Raw genomic sequence first — 23,415 nt, forward strand, 5'->3', positions numbered from 1 at the left:
AACAGATAGAGCGTTAATCAAGACCTAATGGCTCCTGTTTGGCACAGCCCATTGAAAGGCTGTGTGGAGATGCACTGGCCCAGTTGTGCTTGGGTGTGGATGGGAGAATAATTTGCTACATAACTTTTTAAAAGTGCAGCGTGCTCCCTGCTCACAACGCACAGGGAGGACGGAGACATGACTCCACCTGCTCTCACCCCTCCCCATGCTTCCTTGTTCTGTTTTCAGCAAATAACTCCCAGACTGAGCAACTGTCTCTTCCTGAACAAAGAGGCTATGATTCTTAGTGGCTCCTACTCCGAGCCCAGAAGATCAGCCCTTCCTATCCCTCATATGGACACAATCTAACCCAAAATACTCTGATTTACTTTGTTCCAGGTTCAGCCACCCTTACTCCCACTGGGTAGTATTTTACTCTGTGAGCACTTGCATTGATTTCAGTGGGATTACTTGTGAAGCAAAGGTACTACCTGTACAGTAAGGTACTACGCAGCACCAGAAAGGGTGGCAGAATCTGTCCCTTGGTAATTTTGAGTACACCACACCTGAAACTCAACCCGGAACATTTGCAAGTGTTTAATTAAATGAGGAATTACTTTACCCTCTCTCCCCAAAACATTTACAATTATAGGACACTTTAGAATAAGGAATTGGCCTGGAGCAAGTGCCATACAGTGGCCTAGGAAATCAATGGGTGTTTTGGGTGCACTGAGAAGGCAAAATTGTATCCTAATTGGCATAATTATATGAATTTGTGAATAAATATTTACTAGGGGAACCAGTACCGTGCATGACTTTTTATTTATGATTGTGAAAGTAGTTTAGTTTCTCAGGGGCTTGGTGTAGTTGAATTGCAGCCTTGGGAGCTTTTCATGAGACAGAAGGAAGACGGTGTTTCTTTCGTGATTCGTTTGTTCTTGTAGTTGTGGATGATCTTATTACATAATATATGCAGTTTTCCAGTCATTTCGGGTTAATTTCAGTATCATTCCATTTTAGAGGTTTCTGAAAACAAACAAAAAAAGAAAATGAATGGCTGAAATTGAAACGGAAATCTTTTATATTGGTTTTAAAATGACACAGTGAATGAATGTGCGGGTGCATGAGTGTTGTGTTGTGTGAACAGTTGTGTGTCAATGAAGAGTTAGCAAGCAACAGTACCTGAATGATATTTAGCTTAAAACAGATGGGGAGCAGATCAGTCACTGAGGAGAAAAAACCCTGTTGCTTCTACTGAACTAAGAAAAATGCAAACTCAGCTTTTGCGTGGGCTGGTGATTAAAGCAAAGGAGTGGGAGTCAACAGACCTTGGATGAAATCTTGGCTCTGTTGAAGTCAATGACAAAGCACTCACCGATTTCAACAGGGCCAGGATTTCACCATCCTCTGCTCTGCCACGGACCAGTTGCATGATGTGAGTCACTTCACCTCTTTGTCCATCTGTTTTTATTTTATTTATCTGAGTGTCCCACTGTCACTGTGCACCGGGGTGCAATCCAGACCAGTGAGGGGTTGTATCACCACCTGTCCTGTAACCTGGGGTGCCTCACAATGCTTTGCTGTTGTAGCTCTTAACCTGGGCTGCTCAGGGCTAGTCTACCAGCATGTAGGTCACGCCGAGTGACTGTGTGCCAGACAGCACTGGTTTAACAGTTCTGACCCCAGCAGCCGGTCTACAGCCCCACTCGAGCTTCCACCAGCCTTGATTACTACTTGCACGGTGATCCCAACACATTCCCATACTGTGTGTTTTTCACTGTCCAGCCCTCTCCTGGATAGCTCAGAGAAATTATATGGTTTGTTCATTCCTCTAAAAACACAAAAGCACATCACAGCTTAATTTAACTGGGGTGAACACACAGTTCCTTTTAAACACAGCACTGAGTTGGTTTATGGTAAAAATGAAAGAAATGTATTAACAAAATATACATAGGATTAAGTGAGTTCACATATAAGGAATGAATATTAAAAGAGTTACAAGTAAAACAAACCAAAATATGCTTCTAAAATTCTAAAACTTAATCTAGCAAGATACAGGCTTTGTTCAAGCTGGTTTCTCTCACCACTCATTCTTTTTCCCCAACATGGCTGACTTTCCCACAGTCAGGACCTTCCACAAAAGTACAAGGCTTTCCTTGTCATCCTAAGTGCAAGATCTTTACCTTAGCAAGTTTCTCACCTATATTCAGTTCCAGAAACTTCAACTCCCCCTTTGTTGAAGGACCCATCTTTCTCAGCTTGCAAGAGCTCTGTTTCCTCATGTCTGTCTTGTGATGGATGCCAAAAATGGCTTCTGCCCTTGCTTTTATCTTTCAAAGTTCAATGAACTTGTTTCAAGAGGCAGGGTGACCTCATGCTGTTCTTTCCTTCCTGTGGGCTTCCTATCCCCCTGTATGTAATGGGGATTCCATTGTTTTGATTCCACCATGCTTAATTAACATAGAAAACAGGTAGATAGCTGTTTCCCCTCCTGTCTGGGTGGGAACTATTCCTTCCGTTGTTTGGCCACACATTTTAAAATGTGTGAGTATTCATAATTCTTCCAGTAGTATTGATATATACTTTTTACAATGATATCTGATCACTGGTTCAAGCATCCCCTACCCCTTGTCATCTTTATAGACTGGTAAACCTTTTATATGGATTCTTCTGAAAAATAAAACCCAGACCAAGCTTCTCTCTCTGGCTGGGTGTATACGCCATTGTGTCTTCTCCCGCACTTGTTAACATAACATTTACCTCCATCCCTTGTTAGCTTGATGGGTCTGTTTACTGCTTATATGTAAATTGAGGTGAACACATTCCTTTGTTTACCATAGACCTGTTTAACAAGTCCCCCGACATACCTGGTTTACACACACTTTAGTTATAATTCCAGCATAGATTTATAACTCTTAATACCCACTGTGTACATATATTACACAAGAATATTAATAGATCAGCGAGTTATTAATTTTCAAATAATACCTCACACGGCATATTTTGTTCAAAGATGATTACATCAGTGTGTAGGATGTGAATACTGGGGTGACACCCACAATCTTTAATACGTTTGTCCTCACAACACCCCTGAAATAGGACTACACTATCATTCTCTCTTTACAGATAAGGAATTGAGAAAGAGAGAAGTAAAGCAACTTGCCAAGTTCACACAGGAAGCTGGTGGCAGACCAGGGAACTGAACCTGTGTCTCCCAACTCCTATGCGAGTACCCCAATCACTCCCTGTTCATTTTTCCTCCTACATTCACCATTCATTATTCTCTCATTTAAAAGCTTCAGTCTTCTCATCGGAGAGTAGAGAAAATACCAAATGGCAAAAGTTTTCAAATTTGGCTGACTAAAACTAGGCACCCAAATCCATATTTAAGAATCTAAATAAAAGTGATTGGATTTTTCAAAGATGCTAGGAACCCACAACTCCCAATGACTTAAGCAGGAGTTCTGAATGCCTAAATATGGATTTAGATGCCTGAGTTTAAGGTACCTGAGTCTGAAAATTTTGACCTTTATCATTTGGTCCAGGTTCAGTGAAGCAACAAAATAAATAGTTAACTTCACTTTGTGTAAGAACAAAAGGATATGAAAGCCCAGAGAAAGTCTATTGAAATTAGTACAAAAGATAGAAAGGCAGTGTGGTCTAGTAGACAGTGCAGTAGCCTGGGAGTGACAAGACCTGGGTTCTGTTCCCAGATCTGCCAGTGACCTTGGGTAAGTATCTTTGCCTCCATTTCCCCTCTCACTCTTTATCGTGTCTGTTTGGATTGTAAGCTCTTTGGGACAAGGAGCGGTTTTTACTATGTGTTGGTATAGTGCCTGGTACAATGGAGCTTTGATCTTGGTTGGAGTCTCTGTACTCGACTAAATAACTGATTATAAACACTGATTTAAAATCCGTTCTTTGAGGGTTGAAGCTCAGACAAGGGTTAAATTATTGGGGTTTGCTTTTATTTTTAATATCTTAAAATATTTTCTAACAATTCTGTTATAACATAATTTGCACCAATGAATTTGAGTTTGACTGTCTGTACATGTTTAAATAATAGAAAGGAAGAATTAAATGAATGGTATAAATTAATGGGAAGCAGTCCTGTGGTGTAACCAATATGACAGATAATTAAACCTTTGGCAGAGATGCAGCAGACCATTGATTCTTGTAAATCTTTTCCCCTTAAAAAGCTTATAAGAGATGTTCTCAATCAGGCCAAAGCAGCAAATTCATCTATGTTTTGAATGGCCCATTGACCTGACTTTATGAGACTTTTTCAAAAGCAGCCTCTTATGCTGTCCCTGCTGGCTCACCAGAAGTCTTCCAGGTTTGTTTTTAAACTCACCAAAGCTTGGATTGACGTGCACAAATCAAATCCACATTTCCCAATGCACACACAAATGTGCACACAGAGAACCTTGGCAGAAATGTTTAATATAAACCTTAATGGAGGATTTCTGAATGTCAGAAGGAGACCAAAAGATTGGATGAAAATCAACATGTCCTTTGGTTATCTAATGATCTTAGAGCGGGTGGCAGCTCCTTCAATCACTGAATAAAATAATTTGTGGGACTGTTTCATAATCCAAGACTCTGATAGCAATATCCCTAGAGACAGCAAAGGTCTTTTCTTGCATATTTTGCTAAAGCCTTAAAACAAGAGGAGTAATAAAGTGCAGCCTTTTCTCTGTTAACAGGGAGTTTAAAGGGCAGGTGAATAAAGGTTTGAAGGATCTGATGCCTCAACAGTAATAATTAGAGGCTGGCATAATTAGAGGCTGAGCCCTCAGGCAGATGTTTGTCTCTTGAAGCTGCATTCTGCCTGGTTACCTGTGGGTAAAAAGTCAAATGGAAAAATTTTCTTTTCCAGTGTAAGCCCTGTTTACAGTGTCCAGTTAGGCCCTGTCTACATGACAGTACAGCCACGTTAGCCAGAATCATTACTGACCCTGTTCGGGCTAGCTGGGCACTAATTCCCTGGCTAGTGTAGATCTGGACTACAATGTTGTCCTCAGTCTCTCCCCCTTCCTTCTATGCCAGCTGCTTGTTTTTTCCCCACCCTTCTGGGTGTGATCTGCTGTGGTTGCTGGGCATGCAGCGGACTCCAATCTCTATGTTCTTGCTGCTTCCTGGCTCTCCTTCTCTCATGCTCCATGAAAATTTCTTTCTCAGCATAGGCACAGGGGAGAGGGGAAGCAGCATGAATTTAAATCAGCTGCCCCCATCTGAATTAGAAATGCCTCATCTCAGTTAATGAGAGGGAAGAGAAGCCGGGCTGCAGAACCCCCACTGCTGGTCCTCCTCGAGGCATTGCTGCAATGAGGTTTGGAGATGGAAGAGAACATGATCTGTTGCTACAGATCCCACAATGCCTGCATACAGGAAGAAGAGGATTTGCTTCTGTGAACACTGGCCACAAGCGTGAGGAGGGGAAGACGAGGATCCACAGCTGCACCACATGTGCTGCCTGCAAAGGACTGGAAACCACTCTTGAGACAAGGGAATTGATACAAGCTGCAACACACAAACGTCAGCTATAGGGAGGAGTAGACTACTAGGGCATCCTGTTCACCTCCCCAGGCATGGGAGAAATTTCACTACCTAGGATCCTCACTGAAAATTAGTCTTTGGATCCTGCACTGAGTTAAGAGGAGGATTTGGCAGGAAGAGAGATTAAGAGGGAACCTAGAGAGGGGAAAATCAGGAGTTGTTGTTAGAGCATGGGAAAGCTGAGGAGCTCAGTCACCTCTTCCACCAGCTCCACCCCTACTTACCAATATAAATGCAATTTGTGCTAAGTTGGAACTGATAATTTGGGGTTATTAAGCAGTAAGAACCTGATTCTTGTTTACTCCTGCTTTAAGTCTCCTTCCCACAGCCAGAGCAGCAGAAAGTAGCCTTAGTGTAAATTAAAATCAGGGCCTAAAAGTTTACCTCTTTTTAAAAAGCTTAGTTATGTATTACACTTAGAGCAGAGTGAAGAACTGGGTTTTTGCTTCACTGGCAGTTCTGAAAAATGGAACAAAAATGCTGGAAAATTTCAGCAAATTTGTGAGTTGACAAAAATTTCATTTTAGGCTGAATGAAACTTTTTGTCTTTGGGCATTTTTAAAATAGAAAGCAAAGCATATGAAGGGCTAGAGTGACAAAACAGCTGATGGAGGAAGAGCTAGTTCCCTTATAACCATTAGTTCTTTAGCGTATGTCTACTCAGCAGCTGGGAGATGTGATTCCCAGGGTGGGTTGACAGACACATGCTAGCTCTGCTCCACGTAGGGTGCTAAAAATAGCAGCATGGCCATGGTGGCTGCTCAGGCTAGCTGTCCAAGTATGTACCGGGGGGTTGGGCAGAATCACACTCAGGTGGCTAGCCTAAGCCGGCACCACAGCTACACTGCTATTTTTAGTGCACTAACTTGAGCAGAGCTAGCATGTGTTGGGCTACCCTAGCTTGGAATCACATACCTCCCAGCTGCTGTGTAGATATACCTTTAGTGATTAGGACAGTCACCTGGGCTGGGGGAAGACCTGGGTTCAATTCCCCGCTCTGCCTGATATGCAGAAGGGATTTGAACTTGGATCTCCTATACCACAGGAGAGTGCCCTGACCGCTGGGCTAGGGGACGTTCTGGGGCAGGCTCTCAATCTCTCCATTGAAGCTGTTCCACTTTGTAGAAGTGATTAAACAGTTATTAGCACAGGGACTTAAACTTGGATCTCTCACATCCCAGCTGAGTGCCCTGACTACCAAGCGCTAGGGTCACTGGCTCTTCCTCTGAGCCAATGACTATTCAAATAGTTTATACAAAGTGGTACAGTTTCAACTGGAGAGGGTTATGGCCACATCTGCACTGAGGCAGGGCTGCAATTTGTAGCTTGTGCAGACATAGCTGAACCCTAACTAGCTTGCTATAAAGATCAGCGAGGATGTGGCAGCATAGGCTTCAGTGCAGGCTGGACAAGGCCGCCTGCCCCTGTTCCCCCTCCCCCGGTATATACGTGCATTGCTAGCTCATGGCTGCCACATACTTGCTATTATTTTTAGCAAGCTTCCTAAATTAAAAGCTAGTGTGGGTACATCTACACAAGCTGCAAATTACATCCCTTGTTGCAGTGCAGACACCCACCTCCAGACTGCCCTACATCCCAGGGCATCCTCTTCTAAAGGAGGCGGGGCAGCAGCACCACCACTGGACAAATATTTTTTGTCCAAAACTATTCAGCGCATCTGTGTCAAATTTGCAAATACTTTTTGGTCGAATGAAACTGCATTTTTTGGTGAATAAACTATTGTGCAAAAAATTTCACTCAGCTCGAATGACTCAGTGTCTATTTAACAAGGTGTCATTCTCAACAATGACAGTGAGTCATGAATTGTACTATTGGTGTCTCCCCTGCTCTGCCCCTGTTCCTCAGAAAAGGCTACTGTAGAGACTTGGACACTTTCACAGACAATTCCCAAATTCATGAAGAGTGAAGACTGCCATTAGATCTGAAAACAGTGGCACGCATTTGTTAACATTCGTAAGTGATCGAATGACACACCCACCTTCCCTCTTCTTCTTCAGGGGATACGTTTTATGATGAACTGTGCTTTCTTGGAATTTTTTCCTTATGTTTTCAATTACGTTTTCATCCACATATTCATAGGTGTGCTTCTCCTCCAGTTCCTTTTCTGTTCCATACGTCAGAAGCATATTGTTTATTGGACCTAAATAACAAAGAAAGAAAACATAAAATATCTGTAAGGAGGTGACACGGGAGTCTGTTGATCACTGTATTTATATGATCCCCATTCTTCAGAATTATCTCCTTGTTTTTAACCATTTTTTCACTGCTTTTACTCCTCTTTTCTCTTCTCCTTCCTTCTTCATGTCAAGAACAGATCATACCAAACCAATCTAATTTCCTTCTTTGACAGGGTTACTGGCCTCGTGGATGCGGGGAGCAGTAGATGTGATATACCATGATTTTAGTAAGGATTTTGACACAGTCCCGTATGACATTTTTATAAGCAGACTAATGAAATGCAATCTAGATGAAATTTCTATAAGGGTGGGTGCACAACGGGTTGAAAGACCATACTCAAAGGGTTATCATCAATGGTTCACTGTAAAACACGGAGGGCCTATCTAGTGAGGTCTGGCGCCATTCAGTATTTTCACTAATGACTTGGATAATGGAGGGTATGCTCATAAAGTTTGTGGATGACACCAAGATGGGAGGGGTCACTAGCACTTTGGAGGACAGGATTAGAATTCAAAAGGACCTTGACAAATTAGAGAATTGGTCTAAAATCAACAAGATGCAATTCAATAAAGACAAGTGCAAAGTACTACCCCGAGGAAGGAAAAATCAAATGCACAACTACAAAATCACTGTCTAAGTGGGAGCACTACTGAAAAAGATCTCAACAATGTGATGCAGCTGCGAATAAGGCTACTATCATTCTGGGGTTTATTAACAGGAACGTATGTAAGATGGGACATAAATTGCCTCAGTCTGCTTGGCACAGATGAGGCCTCAGCTGAAGTACTGTGCATAGACACTGACTTCCTCTCTACCCAGGGGATGCTCGACTCCTCCCCCTCCACCCCAGGCCTGCCCTCAGTCCACCCCTTCCCCCAGGCTCCCACCTCCACCCTGCCTCTTCCCTCCCCCTCCCACGAGCATGCCCTGTCCGTGGCAGGTAGGAGATACTCGGGGGGAGTGGAAGGAGTTGATCGGTGGGGCCGCTAGCAGGCGTGAGAAGCTGGGGGGAGGAGGGGAGCTTGGCTGCCAGAAGGTGCTAAGCACCCGCTAATTTTTGCGGTGGGTGCTCCAGCCGTGGAGCATCCATGGAGTTGATGCCTATCATACTGTGTCCAGTTCTGGGTGCCACACTCTAAGAAAAATACAGACAAAGAGAGGTAACTGGCTCTGTGGATATGGGGAAAGTGGTGGATGTGATATATCTTGACTTTAGCAAAGCTTTTCATATGGTATCCCACAGTATTCTTCACAGCAAGTTAAAAAAAGTATGGATTGGATGAACATCTTTATTAATGACATCTTTATTAATGATCTGGACGATGGGATAGATTGCACCCTCAACAAGTTCGTAGATGGCACTAAGCTGCGGGGGAAAGGTAGATACGCTGGAGGGTAGGTATAAAGTCCAGAGTGACCTAGGCAAGTTGGAGGATTGGGCCAAAAGAAATCTGATAAGGTTCAACAAGGATAAGTGCAGAGTCCTGCACTTAGGATGGAAGAATCCCATGCACTGCTACAGGCTGGGGACCGACTGGCTAAGTGGCAGTTCTGTAGAAAAGGACTTGGGGATTACAGTGGGTGAGAAGCTGGATATGAGTCAGCAGCGTGCCCTTGTTGCCAAGAAGGCTAACGGCATATTGGGCTGCATTAGTAGGAGCCTTGCCAACAGATCAGGGAAGCGACTATTCCCTTCTATTTGGCACTAGTGAGCCCACATCTGGAGTATTGTGTCCAGTTTTGGGCCCCACACTACAGAAAGGATGTGGACAAATTGGAGAGAGTCCAGCAGAGGGCAACAAAAATGATGAGGGGGCTGGGGCACATGACTTATGAGGAGAGGCTGAGGGAACTGGGCTTGATTATTCTGCAGAAGAGAAGAGTCAGGGGGATTTGATAGCAGCCTTCAACTACTTGAAGAGGGGTTCCAAAGAGGATGGAGCTCTGCTGTTCTCAGTGATGGCAGATGACAGAACAAGGAGTAATGGTCTCAAGTTGCAGTGGGGGAGGTCTAGGCTGGATATTAGGAAACACTATTTCACTAGGAGGGTGGTGAAGCACTGGAGTACGTTACCTAGGGAGATGGTGGAATCTCCATCCTTAGAAGTTTTTAAGGTCAGGCTTGACAAAGCCCTGGCTGGGATGATTTAGTTGGGGTTGATCCTGCTTTGCACAGGGGTTGGACTTGATGACTTCCTGAGGTCTCTTCCACATCTAATATTTTATGATTCTATGAATCCAGATGAGAGAAAAAAAAACTATGCAAGATTAAGAAAACCTGACCTAGCAGGAACGGTTAAAAAAATGTGCAGTTTAGTCTTGAGAAAAGACAACTGAGGCAGGACAGTATAACCATCTTCAAATATGTTAAAGGCAGTTACAAAGAAGATGATGATCAGTTGTTCTCCATGTCCATTGAAGGCAGGACAAGTAATAATGAGCTTAATCTGCAGCAAGGGAGAATTAGGTTTGATTTTAGGAAAATCTTACTAACTTGAAGGATGGTTAATCTCTGGAATAGGTTTCCAAAGGAGGCTGAGGAATGCCCATCACTGGAGGTTTTAGCAAATGTTACACAAACCCCTGTTAGGGATGGTCTAGGGTTACTTGGCCTTGCCTCAGCACAGGGAGCTGGACTTCAGGACCTCTCTTGGTCTTTTTCACCCCTCTATTTCTATTATTCTATTTGTATTACAGCAGCATCTAGAGGCCCCCAATCAAGACCGAGGACCCATTGTGGTAAGCACTCTACAGACACAGTGAGAGATTGGTTTCAGAGTAACAGCCGTGTTAGTCTGTATTCGCAAAAAGAAAAGGAGTACTTGCGGCACCTTAGAGACTAACCAGTTTATTTGAGTGTAAGCTTTCGTGATCTACATGCATCCGATGAAGTGAGCTGTAGCTCACGAAAGCTTAGGCTCAAATAAATTGGTTAGTCTCTAAGGTGCCAGAAGTACTCCTTTTCTTTTAGTGAGAGATTGCATACTTTTCAGGGCAGGGACTATCTAAACAGACAAGGCACACAAAAGTGTGAGAGAAAGGAAACATTATTACCCACACTTTACATATTTTCCCACAGAGAGATTAAGTGATTTGCACAAGATTACCTAGGAAATCTGTGGCAGACCCAAGAATTAATCCCAGGTCTCCCATTTCAGTGCCATAGCCACGAGAGCATCCTTCCTTCTCTTTTAGGAATCCTTCTTTTGGATTGTATATATTAGTGTCAGATCAAAATTTGTGCATACACGAGGTGATCTGTTATTCACCCCCTGTCCATAGTACACCAGTAACCCCCAAATGTAAACAAACTGTTAATATAGTATGATCACTCACAGACCGAGTGCAGATAGATCTAGATCTGACTGTTAGTAAAAGGCCTGAAGACAAAAAGAACTTGTTATCTTCTTAAAAAATGTTGCCATAGTAAATTCAGATTATCTGCCATGTGTGGCACGTAGCCTCCATAATACAAATTTATTCCACATATGGTTGTGTCTCATGGAAGTGACGAATCACTCTAGCTGGGAAACTGCATTCTTACCTTGGTATTTCCTAGGGATGTGCCCTTCAGCTATGTCTCATTTAGAGGGTGATATGCTCCATATCAGATGTATGTTTTGCTCCAGTTACGTAAGACTTGACTACATTTGCATGTTGTTTTGAGTTAATTTGAGTGTTTCGGGGGAAAACTGCCTTGTGTTCAGAGACAGAGGATTTTATTTCTCATTCCCTGCTTTAATGAACCCTCCTTGGAAATGAGTTTGCTGGCATGCAGGATGAGTTTTTCCAGAACACAGTTGGTGTGATCAAATTCCCATTTCAGTTCACAATGGTCCACCTCTGGCAGTTCTCCCATTGCCATCCCACGCTGCTCTGCCCTACAGCTGGATCAGCCTGTCTGTTTACCTGTGTGCCCGCTACAGCTTCAGGGACATCTTGATAAGACATCACCTCCTTTAAATGCTGTCATGCAGCCAGATGTGTCTCTTTGCAATTCCAGCTTGTGGAAAGTACACACACCTGGTGCCACATACCTCACCAGTCATAGCAGCCATGCCCCACGCTTTCACATGGTCTCATGCTGAGGTCCTGGACTTCCTTGCCCACTGGGGAGAGGAGATCCAGTCCCGTCTTAACAGCACTCACCAGAATGCCAAGTTACACAAGAGGTTATCAAGCAAATGAAAGAAGGGGCCATTCCTGGGACCCGATCCAGTGACTCAAAATAGGAAAGGCACACTGGCAGGGTTAGAAAGATTTCGGGGACAGTAACAAGAGCTCTGTGAGAGCTTGCATGAACTATGCCTATTATAAGGCACTGGAATGAATTTTTGCAAATTTTGCCCTGGTTTTCATTTTGCATCATGGGGTGTTCAATAAAGGTGATTTTTTTTTAAATGCATGACTTGCAACTTCTGTTATTCTTTGTTAAATCAATTCATAAAATCCTTGCCCAGACCACCATGAAATCCCTACATACAGCATCACTAGTATTTGCATTACCGTTGAGCCCCATTGTGCTAGGTGCTGTACAAACACAGAACAAAAAGATGGCCCCCGCACCAAGGCGTTTACAATCTAAGTACAAGACAAGAAACAACACATAGATACAGACCGAAGGGAAGTACAATCAGTTGATATTAGTCAGCATGATAGGCAGAGATCGCAGCACACCTGCAGCCTAACTGTTGTTCAGAGCTTTTTAGGCATAATGGCAAAGGAAATTATTGAAGGTGAATAATGAGATAGCTTTGCAGATGTTTACAGGAGTTCCTCCCAAGCATGAGGGGAAGAATGGGAGAAAGCACAAAGGTACTTGTTTTACAAGTGGGCAGTAGAGGCTAGCATTAGGGGCCTATCAGAGCTGGGAATCAGCAACATGATAGCAAATGAGAGATGATAGGCAGGGCCGGTACTGAAGGTGAAGGGCCTTCAGCATAAGACAAGCATCTTATGTTTGGTGCCATAGCAACGGGGGTGGAGGGAGCCAGTGGAGAGAAATCAAAGAGGGGGGTGACAGGGTCAGTGAGATGGTCGAGGAAAATGATCTTTGCAGCAACATTCTGAATGGATCTGAATAGGGTCTGACTGCATTTGTCAAGGCCTGAGAGATGGACGTTGCAGTCATGAAGATGTGAGATGATAACATCTTAAATTAAAGTTTTAGCTGGGTGGATTGATAAGAAAAACTGTTTCTTGGAGATGTTATGAAGAAAGAATCAGCAAGACTTTGATACAACATAATTGCCACACAGATTAACATAAAATAATTACCCAAAGCATCATGTAAACCCTACACAAAGTTTTATGCATTTTTCACATTGACACTCTGACGTCAATCTAGGAGCACAATGTATCCCTGACCCTGTGTCCCTCTAGCGGTTGGCAGTGTCCAGAAAGCCTGTCTACTTCTGGCCTCATCAATGAGGCGCTCTCTCTTGCTCTCACAGAGGTTGTGCAAAACTCAGCAAACAGCTATCCCATGAGGCAGATATTGCTCCTCAGCTTCCAGACTTATCATGAAACACTTCTGTCTGTCGTTCAGTCACATATTCCAATGCCATTCTGCAGCTATTCACATTCCACAGGTTCCTAAATGGGACTCAGACAAAGATCCCCCCAATCTACCCTTGAGTCCACCCGACTTCTACTCAAGAAGAAATAAACAGGACTCCCTTAGCTCCCATCAATATTCCTTAATCAGTCACGATTGAGCAATGTGAAAAACAATTCCACCTGCCTCTCTCTGGGACTGAACAAACTAGCAGTGTTTCCAGACCTTGGCAGCCTGGGGAGCAGAGAAGCCAGTAACTGAATGCAGAGTTCAGACACAGAAGTGATGCAGCCATCATTTTCTTCATATACATTTCTACATTTGTAATTCATTTTCAACTGGGGGCATCTCTTATCGGTGAAAATAAGCTAAAGAATGAAACAAGCACTGCAAGGAATAAAGTAATCTTTGGGGGTCAGACGGAGAAATATTGTTTGTGCTCACTGGACTTGTTAATATGGAATTAAACCACAGAAGAGCTCAGAATTGATATTGCTCTGTTTTTTCTCTCCCCAAAATGCATGCTTATAAACAAAATCATAACATCTAAGTCAGACACGTCAGGGAGAAAGGAAATTAATGGCACTAACCCAAAACACATCCCAAGGGATTAATGTCAGTAAGACTTCATTGGAAGTATCCTTTAATCCCAAACTGGAGTGGTACATGTTTTGAAATATATGTATTTACACTTCAATTAAGTATTAGAAAATGAGACAGAGAAAATGAATGATCTCAAGAGAATCCCAAGCAGTAAAATCAATGCAACTTAACTCCTTGCTTGGAAATCTATTAACCTCAACACTAAATTTACATAACAGCTATATGAATTTTTTAATTACATTCCTTTCCTAAGGGTTGAAGGGCATGCTCCCCAAAACTCAAAGCTCTGAAACTCTCCGCCCTAACCCACTTGTTAATGGCTATGGACACTCTCTTTGCAGAGAGGTAGGCTGGATTTAATTTCTTCTGAAGTCTTTCTCTGATCCCTCCAGCGGCACCAATTTAGATATTTCTTTGGGGGAGGGGGCAACTTCCAGCTCCCACCTTCCCCCAGCAGGGACTCCAGTCTGGTCCCTGTTCATTCCCCACTCCTTCCTCCCACATAGATCCTGGGTCTCCCCTGGCCAGGAAGTCTTCCCTCTCTCTTACCCACACAGTCCATCAGACAGTGCCACCAGAAGTCACCTTCTCAGCAGACTCCCCTGCACTCTCCACCATACAAGAACAGACTCCACGTGCCCCAGGTTATAATACCATTTGGCACAGCCATCCTTCCATCTGAACAGAGGCAAGGTTGGGCCAAATTTGAGTGGCGTTGCTACCCTGGGTGCCAGGTCACAATGGAATGGGCTGAAATTTGGTTCGGCCACCCTTCTGTCTGTACCAAGGGGTGTCTGGGTCAAATTCCAGGAAGATTGCAACCACACAACTGGAATGACACTCCAGCAGTAGCCACGCTGATTTAGTACAGGACCACTGCTTAAAAGTAGTTGAGTGATGGCCCCCTTGATGCCACAGCCTATGGAATTTAGAACGAGTTCAAAAACCTGGGGGGGGGCCTTACCCCAGTTCCCCTTACTGGTGTTACTGGCTTCTTGATAGCTTTTAAGGCCAGAAGAGACCATTATGATCATCTAGTCTGACCTCCTCCATAAGACAGGCCATGGAAGTCTAGAGAGCAACATGAGGTTCCTATATCCACAGCGCTCAAATCTCCTTCCAGCCCAGCCGTGAAAGCCAGCATAGTCAAATCCCAAACTCGGCTCCCTTTGAGGATGCCCACTGCACAGCTGGCAGCCTCATCAGGCTGGCCCTAAAAATAATACTTTGTAATACAATTGTGTAATTGCAAGATGATACTCCAGAGCTAGAGTTATGTTTCATCACTTTGCATCCAGGCACACAGAGAGCACTCCATCTTTGGCCTTATGCTGAACAGAACAATATAGCTGTAAATGATCACTCAATAATTCAATCCCTGTTGTGATCTAAATGAGACACGAGTGCGTATTTATTTATGAGAGCACACCTCGCTAGATGTTACATACAAAGCTGAAGAGCAAGTGTTGTGAGCAAACTCAGGTGTGTATTTATGCCCAGTTGTGTTTTATTTACTGTGAGGCAGATTCTGGTACTCTTACTCATGCTCACAGCTACCTTGATCATTGAGGTGCTCCATGGAGATCAATGACTAAGGTATATCAGAATCTGGCCCTATACAAATCACATTTCACAACAATGGGCCGTATCCTCCGCTGATATAAATCAAGAGAGCTTCACTGGTTCAGTGAAGCCACCACAATAGACACCAGCAGAGGATACCCAGTATCTTTTAAAATAGCATTTTTGACATGTTAAAACATACAGCGACTATTATATAGGTTAAATACATGAAAGATTAATGTTTACAATGTGCTGGAATCAAATAAAACATTAGTAATAAAAGTTGAATTTTAAATTGTATGTTTTGCTGAAAGGTTTAGCTGCTGAATACGTTCGCTGTTTCTCTTTTTTATTTTGAGTAGCTACTATGCCCTGGTTGTGTCTCTTTTTCTGTTACTTCACTTTCAGTAATTCTACCTTATTAATTATAATTATAATCTTTCTGTCCTGAATTTCTGTTTGCTGTACCATTGTTTCTTTTTGGTACAATAAATCTTCCATCCATTCTTTAATATATCAACACTTCTGACCGGTAAGAAACAGATATTTCAAGGTTTAAATTGTTCTGTCACTGCTAGTAACAGTTACATTGTTAAAAATGTCTTGTGCTTATGTGATTTAGAGTCTGATCCAGGGGCGCTGGAACAATTTTTATTGTGGGGGTGCTGATGATGGAAACCATGGAAACCAGGTATTTGGTGTTTGTTATTACTACTTCAAGCCAGGGGATGCAGCAGCACCACTGGTCTGATCCTGGTCCTGTTGAAATCAGTGCTATTGTCTTCAACGAAGACAGTGAAAAGGGGGCCCAACTTGGCTCCTGCCACAGAGCATATGAGGATTCTTGAGGACGGTGCATAACAATCTGACCCCACCTGCTACCCAACGGGCAGAATCTGTGGCCTTGTTTCCCCAAAGCCTTTGGGGCACAGTAGGGGAAGCAGGGCTTAATTTGTGCCAGGGCTGACCACTGGCACCTCTAGGCTTGGGCGTTCATAGCCTCGGCACCTCTGGGCTTGCTGCATCAGTTATGAAGAGAAACAAATTGTTTGAGCCCCGGAACCTCTTTCATTACAAATTGAGCACTGAGGGGAAGTATTGTACCTGTGCAGAGTCTGCCCACCTCATCAGAGGTACACTCAGCCATGGAGATCTTTAAAGAGGCCATGTAGCCCCAGACAACTCTGAAATGAAGTCGTCAGCAAACTAAAAATCTCCTTCCCTGTAACCACTCCCAGGTACAGCTGGGCAGGAAACAGCTATCCCATTTCATGAAAATTTTCAGCATTTTGAATTGTTTCCCATTTTTGCTTCAGGACAAGGCTGAGACCTTTTAAAATGAAAGAGAAACAGAAAGACCCACCCCAGCCTGGTGGTCAGGGCACTCAATCCTGCTGTGAAAGCCGCAGGTTCAAACCCCCTACTCTGCCTGATTTGGAGCAGGGACTTGAACCCAGGACTCCCATATCACAAGCGAGTGGCCGAACCACTTGGCTATTCTAGGGTGGGTTTTACTTAGTTGCTCCTGTTAGTGTTGTTTCACTTAGAATAAACAATTTGAATATTCATTGCAACAGGGACTAAAATTTGATTCTCTCACTTTGAGGAGCAAAATCTACCCTGGACCTGAGAAACTTATCCCAATGAACATTTTGGTTTTGATGGATCAGTACTTGCAGACAAAAAACTGTTTTGTCAAAAAATTCCCACCAGCTCTACTCCCAATCCCCTGACTGGGACTTCTGGCTGGTACTCTAAGACATAATAAATATATAATAATTAATGAAAATGTGTAGGAGTACAGAACAGGTTATTCCTGCAATACAGAGGGTCACTATTTGGTCATGAGAGATTAGTCAGGTGCACTGTAGACTAAATCTGACCAGTGCATTAATGCAGATACTTATCAAGATTGTTACAAGGAGGAGGGAGAAAAATTATTTTTCTTAACCTCTGAGGACAGGACAAGAAGCAATGGGCTTAAATTTCAGCAAAGGACATTTAGGGTCGACATTAGGAAAAACTTCTGTCAGAGTGGTTAAAAATTGAAATAAATTGCCCGGGCAGGTTGTGGAATCTCCATCATTGGAGATATTTAAGAGCAGGTTAGACAAACACCTGTCAGGGATGGTCTAGATAATACTTAGTCCTGCCATGAGTGCAGGGGACTGGACTAGATGACCTTTTGAGGTACCTTCGAGTCCTATGATTCTATGATTTCTTTCCTTGGTCCTTTATTTATCATTTCAAGATGCATCATACAATAATAAATATTGAGATCAAGCCCCACACACAAGAAAAAAGTTGTAATTATAACAAAAAAGGAAGAAAGATTTAGAAATAGAAAAAAATGGATCACAGGAGCAAGGAGGGCTTCAGGGCTTAATGTCAATTTTGATCTTCTACTCTTGTCTTAGTCAAATGCAAGAGCAGAGGATGTGGTCAAGGTATCGAATCATCAACAAACAGAAGTTTCTGAAGAAGGAATGTAACAATTCTAGAATTCTAAACTACTAGCAAGAAGATTAGGTAACTTTTTAGAAAATCCATTTAAAGGATTAATTTTAAGGGTAAACAAAGAAATTCAGATGGATATTTTCTGACTAGAATTTTTTTTATTGTAAATATTGCTGGTATTTCTAGTGAGTTCAAACTCAGTGAAACTCATGTATAAGAGAACAAAATACCTCAACCTTCAGTACCAAGTTCATTTTAGAAGCAAATGGTGCGGAAGTAAAAAGCTGTAGCTTCACTGAAATAATAATTTTTTAAAAATCCCATCTTTATTAACATGAAGTTTACAAGGAAACAAAACGGAGGCCTTAAAACCCAAAGATATAAATTCACATTTTTCTTCAGATCTATATATTCTTTGATACATCAGGAATCATATGGACCTTTTTTAAAAAAAGGAAATATTCTATGAGCCATAGACTGTGGAAACAAAGCAAGAATTCTGCTCATGATGGGCTTCTCTGACAGCACAGATTTCATGCCCTTATTAGAATATGAAACAGTTTAGCTGTTTGTAGGAGTGGATTGAAATCACCAGTAGAAGTTTAAAAATTAGTCAAACAAGACAGTTTCTCCCACTCAGAACCCACAAGGAACATGTGCATGTTTGACATATTTTAGATTATGTTATTATTATGTTAGACATATGTGGTCTTAGACATATTTTTCTGGAGCACCCCTGGAGTCAGTGCCTATCATACTGTGTCCAATTCTGGGTGCCACATATTAAGAAAGATGCAGACAAATTAGAGACAATCCAGAGGAGAGCAACAAAAACAATACAAGATTTAGAAAACTTGACCTAGCAGGAACGGTTAAAAAAATGGACAGTTTAGTCTTGAGAAAAGACAACTGAGGCAGGACCTGATAACCATCTTCAAATATGTTAAAGGCAGTTACAAAGAAGATGATGATCAGTTGTTCTCCATGTCCATTGAAGGCAGGACAAGTAATAATGAGCTTAATCTGCAGCAAGGGAGAATTAGGTTTGATTTTAGAAAAATCTTACTAACTACAAGAATCGTTAAGCTCTGGAATAGGCTTCCAAAGGAGGCTGAGGAATCCCCATCACTGGAGGTTTAAGCAAATGTTACACAAACCCCTGTCAGGGATGGTCTAGGTTTACTTGGTCCTGCCTCAGCACAGAGAACTGGACTTCAGGACCTCTCTTGGTCTTTTTCACCCCTCCATTTCTATTATTCTATTTGTATTACAGTAGCATCTAGAGGCCCCAGCCGAGACCAAGGACCCATTGTGGTAAGCACTCTACAGACACAGTGAGAGATTGCTTACTTTTCAGGGCAGGGACTATCTAAACAGACAAGGCACACAAAAGTGAGAGAGAAAGGAAGCATTATTACCCACACTTTACATATTTTCCCACAGAGAGATTAAGTGATTTGCACAAGATTACCTAGGAAATCTGTGGCAGACCCAAGAATTAATCCCAGGTCTCCTGATTCCCATTTCAGTGCCATAGCCACGAGAGCATCCTTCCTTCTCTTTTAGGAATCCTTCTTTTGGATTGTATATATTAGTGTCAGATCAAAATTTGTGCATACACGAGGTGATCTGTTATTCACCCCCTGTCCATAGTACACCAGTAACCCCCAAACGTAAACAAACTGTTAATATAGTATGATCACTCACAGACCAGGTGCAGATAGATCTAGATCTGACTTTTAGTAAAAGGCCTGAAGACAAAAAGAACTTGTTATCTTCTTAAAAAATGTTGCCATAGTAAATTCAGATTATCTGCCATATGTGGCACATAGCCTCCATAATACAAATTTATTCCACATATGGTTGTGTCTCATTGTCTGAAGTGACGAATCACTCTAGCTGGGAAACTGCATTCTTACCTTGGTATTTCCTAGGGATGTGCCTTTCAGCTATGTCTCATTTAGAGGGTGATATGCTCCATATCAGATGTATGTTTTGCTCTAGTTACATAAGACTTGACTACATTTGCACGTTGTTTTGAGTTAATTTGAGTGTTTCGGGGGAAAACTGCCTTGTGTTCAGAGACAAAGGATTTTATTTCTCATTCCCTGCTTTAATGAACCCTCCTTGGAAATGAGTTTGCTGGCATGCAGGATGAGTTTTTCCAGAACACAGTAGGTGTGGTCAAATTCCCATTTCAATTCACAATGGTCCACCTCTGGCAGTTCTCCCATTGCCATCCCACGCTGCTCTGCCCTACAGCTGGATCAGCCTGTCTGTTTACCTGTGTGCCCGCTACAGCTTCAGGGACATCTTGATAAGACATCACCTCCTCCTTTAAATGCTGTCATGCAGCCAGATGTGTCTCTTTGCAATTACAGCTTGTGGAAAGTATACACACCTGGTGTCATATACCACACTACCACACACCAGTCATAGCAGCCATGCACCTTGCTTTCACATGGTCCCATGCTGAGGTCCTGGACTTCCTTGCCCACTGGGGAGAGGAGATTAGGGTGACCAGATGTCCCGATTTTATTGGGACATTTCTGATTTTTGGATCTTTTTCTTATATGGGCTCCTATTAGCCCCCACCACCGTCCCAATTTTTCACACTTGCTGTCTGGTCACCCTAGAGGAGCTCCAGTCCCATCTTAACAGCACTCACCGGAATGCCAAGTTATGCAAGAGGTTATCAAACAAATGAAAGAGGGGGCCACTCCTGGGACCCAATCCAGTGACTCAAAATAGGAAAGGCACACTGGCAGGGTTAGAAAAACATTGGGAACAGTAACAACAGCTTTGTGAGAGTTTGCATGGACATGCCTATTACGAGGCACTAGAATGAATTTTTGCAAATTTTGCCCTGGTTTTCATTTTGTACCATGGGGTGTTCAATAAAGGTGATTTTTTTAAAATGTATGACTTGCAACTTCTGTTATGCTTTGCTAAAATGATCAATAAAATCCTTGCCCAGACCATCATGAAATCCCTACATCATTAGTATTTGCATTACCGTTGAGCCCTATTGTCCTAGGCGCTGTACGAACACAGAACAAAAAGATGGCCCCCACACCAAGGAGTTTACCACGTAAGAACAAGACAAGAAGCAACACATAGATGGGAAGTACAATCAGTTGATATTAGTCAGCATGACAGGCAGAGATCTCAGTACACCAGCAGCCTAACTGTTATTCAGAGTTTTGTAGGCATCACGGCAAAGGCAATTTTTGAGGGTGGATAACGAGGTAGCTTTGCAGATGTTTACAGGAGCTCCTCCCAAACATGAGGGGCAGAATGGGAGAAAGCACAAAGGTGCTTGTTTAACAAGTAGGCAGTGGAGGCTAACATCATGGGCCTATCAGAGGTGGGAATCAGCAAAGTGATAGCAAATGAGAGATGATAGGTAAGGCAGGTACTGAAGGCGAAGGGCCTTGAGCATAATACAAGCAGCTTATGTTTGATGCCATAGAGAAGGGGGAGCCAGTAGAGGGAAATCAAAGAGAGCGGTGATGGGGTCAGTGTGATGGGCGAGGAAAATGATCTTTGCAACAACATTCTGAATGGATTTGAGCAGGTCTGACTGCATTTGTCAAGGCAAGAGAGAAAGACCTTGCAATATAGTTTCTCCTACTCAGAACCCACAGGAACATGTGCATGTTACTGGTCTTAGACATATTTTCTAACTGTTCCATTATCCTGAATTAGCTTCTGTGGTCTAGTCAAGCTGTTTTCGACACAGGACTGGTAAAGATTCAGTCAATGTAAGGCCAGAAAGAACCATTAGATCATCTAGTCTGACCTCATGTATAACACAGGCCATGAAATTTAATCCATTTACTCCTGTATTGAGCCCAATTACTTGAGTTTGGCTAAAACATATCTTTAAGAAAGGCATCCAGCCTTGATCGGAAGGCATCAAAAGATGGAGAATCCATCACTTCCCCCGATAGTTTGTTCCAATGGTTAATCACCCTCAATGTTAAAAATGTTGCCTTACTCTAATTTGAATTTGTCTGGCATCAGGTTCCACCCATTGGTTATTGTTATGCCTAAAGGAGTGCTAAGTCAGCTTCAAACCATTTTTGTGATCTCCAAATCCCAAGGCCCTCTAGGTCCTGGCCAGTCCTCAGGATAAGTTATAACAGCCTGACCTGCCACAGTACAGGAGCCCCTTTACTATGTATAGACTCCCCGTGATAGTCCTTACACATGTGGGTAGTCTGACTTCAATGTGACTGCTAGCACGAGTAATGGTTTTCAGGGTCAGACTCTAAAGCCCTGAAAGTGGTCCCTTTGGAATAAGATTGCTCATTACTAATTATATCTGTTGTGGGGACTAAACAGAGGACTTAATTTTCCAGACCTGACAATCTGGAACCTTCCTCTTTTGCAGCCACCAAACACATTCACTCGACAAAAAATACCAATGTGGGGGAGATTTTCAAAGGCACATGTGACAGGTATGTCAATTTCCTGCAATATCCTGGATAAACCTTATTGAATTAAGTTAAACCATATCAAAATTAAGGTTAAGTATTTTAGGAGCTCATTGTATTAAAATGCAAATGTTTCTATGTATCTTGTCTAGGAGACATGACTAACCTAAACCTGGGGAAGTGTTATGAGCTTCAAAGGACTCTTTTAATCAATGGGCAAAGATAAGAATTAACTGTTAGTTGAGTAGGTTTCCTAGGAAATACATGGGAGGTGGGGAATGCAAATGCCGCCTCACCCCCCTCCCCCATATATGATCTTTTGAAGCTTTGCCCTGGGAGGGGACCTTTGTCTATGAATTACCTGCTCCCAGGATCAAACAGCATAAAGGAGCAATTCATCGATTCTTAAGTGCTTGTTCTGAGCCAAAACGGTTACAGACTGGTAACCTCAGAAAAACCCTCGCCAGGGTTTGAAGGAGGACTGTTCACCAGCCAGAGCTCTTGCTGGAATGTGGGAGGATCTCTGGTAAGGTTATTAGCATGTGTGTATGTTCTTTTATTGTTTTCAATATGTTTTCTCTGTAGTGCTTTTCCCTTAAGAATAAATGTGCTTGTTGAGAAAGCTGTGTGGTAACTTATACCTATGGGCAATTGTACTGTTTATAGCCTCTGAGAAGACAAAGAAGGCCTGCTTAGGCAGTCTGATTTTGCTGAGGAATTCGCAGTGTAGACAGGGAACTGTGCAGCCTAGAAATATCCCAATCAGGAAGGAGAGAGACGTGGGTCTCCATCCAAGAGAGGTGATGGCTGAGGAGCTGGAAGCCTAGAGAAAGTGCCGTTGCTGGACCTTCAGGGGGAAAGAGGTGCAGCTGCCCTGGACTGTGACAGCACAAATGGGAGCTAGGTGACAAACTCCTATTATCTTTCAACAGGAGTTAGGTGCCCCTTGTGCCTTTGAAATTCTCCCCTCAAACAAATTACTTTCAGAGCATTAATAATGAATCCCTTTTTATGAACACTATGTTATTTTTGGAGGAGTTGCAATATGCAAGGTTTTCA

General features: G+C 42.7%; 1 protein-coding gene across 1 annotated transcript in view; it reads right to left on the minus strand.

Annotated features, from left to right (window-relative positions):
- Positions 1 to 801: 801 nt before the first annotated feature.
- THEMIS (thymocyte selection associated) overlaps positions 802 to 23,415 on the minus strand; it is a gene marked incomplete at its 5' end in the record, with an annotated part of 122,973 nt that continues 100,359 nt past the window's right edge. The window contains 2 exons of the mRNA XM_084625127.1: positions 802 to 1,005; positions 7,538 to 7,699. Coding sequence (XP_084481253.1) covers positions 986 to 1,005; positions 7,538 to 7,699 — 182 coding nt within the window. The 3' untranslated portion in view covers positions 802 to 985. The remainder of the gene's footprint in view (positions 1,006 to 7,537; positions 7,700 to 23,415) is intronic.

This window comes from Lepidochelys olivacea (genome assembly GCF_965140295.1).
Source record: "Lepidochelys olivacea isolate rLepOli2 genome assembly, chromosome: 3".
NCBI classification, from domain to species: domain Eukaryota; kingdom Metazoa; phylum Chordata; order Testudines; family Cheloniidae; genus Lepidochelys; species Lepidochelys olivacea.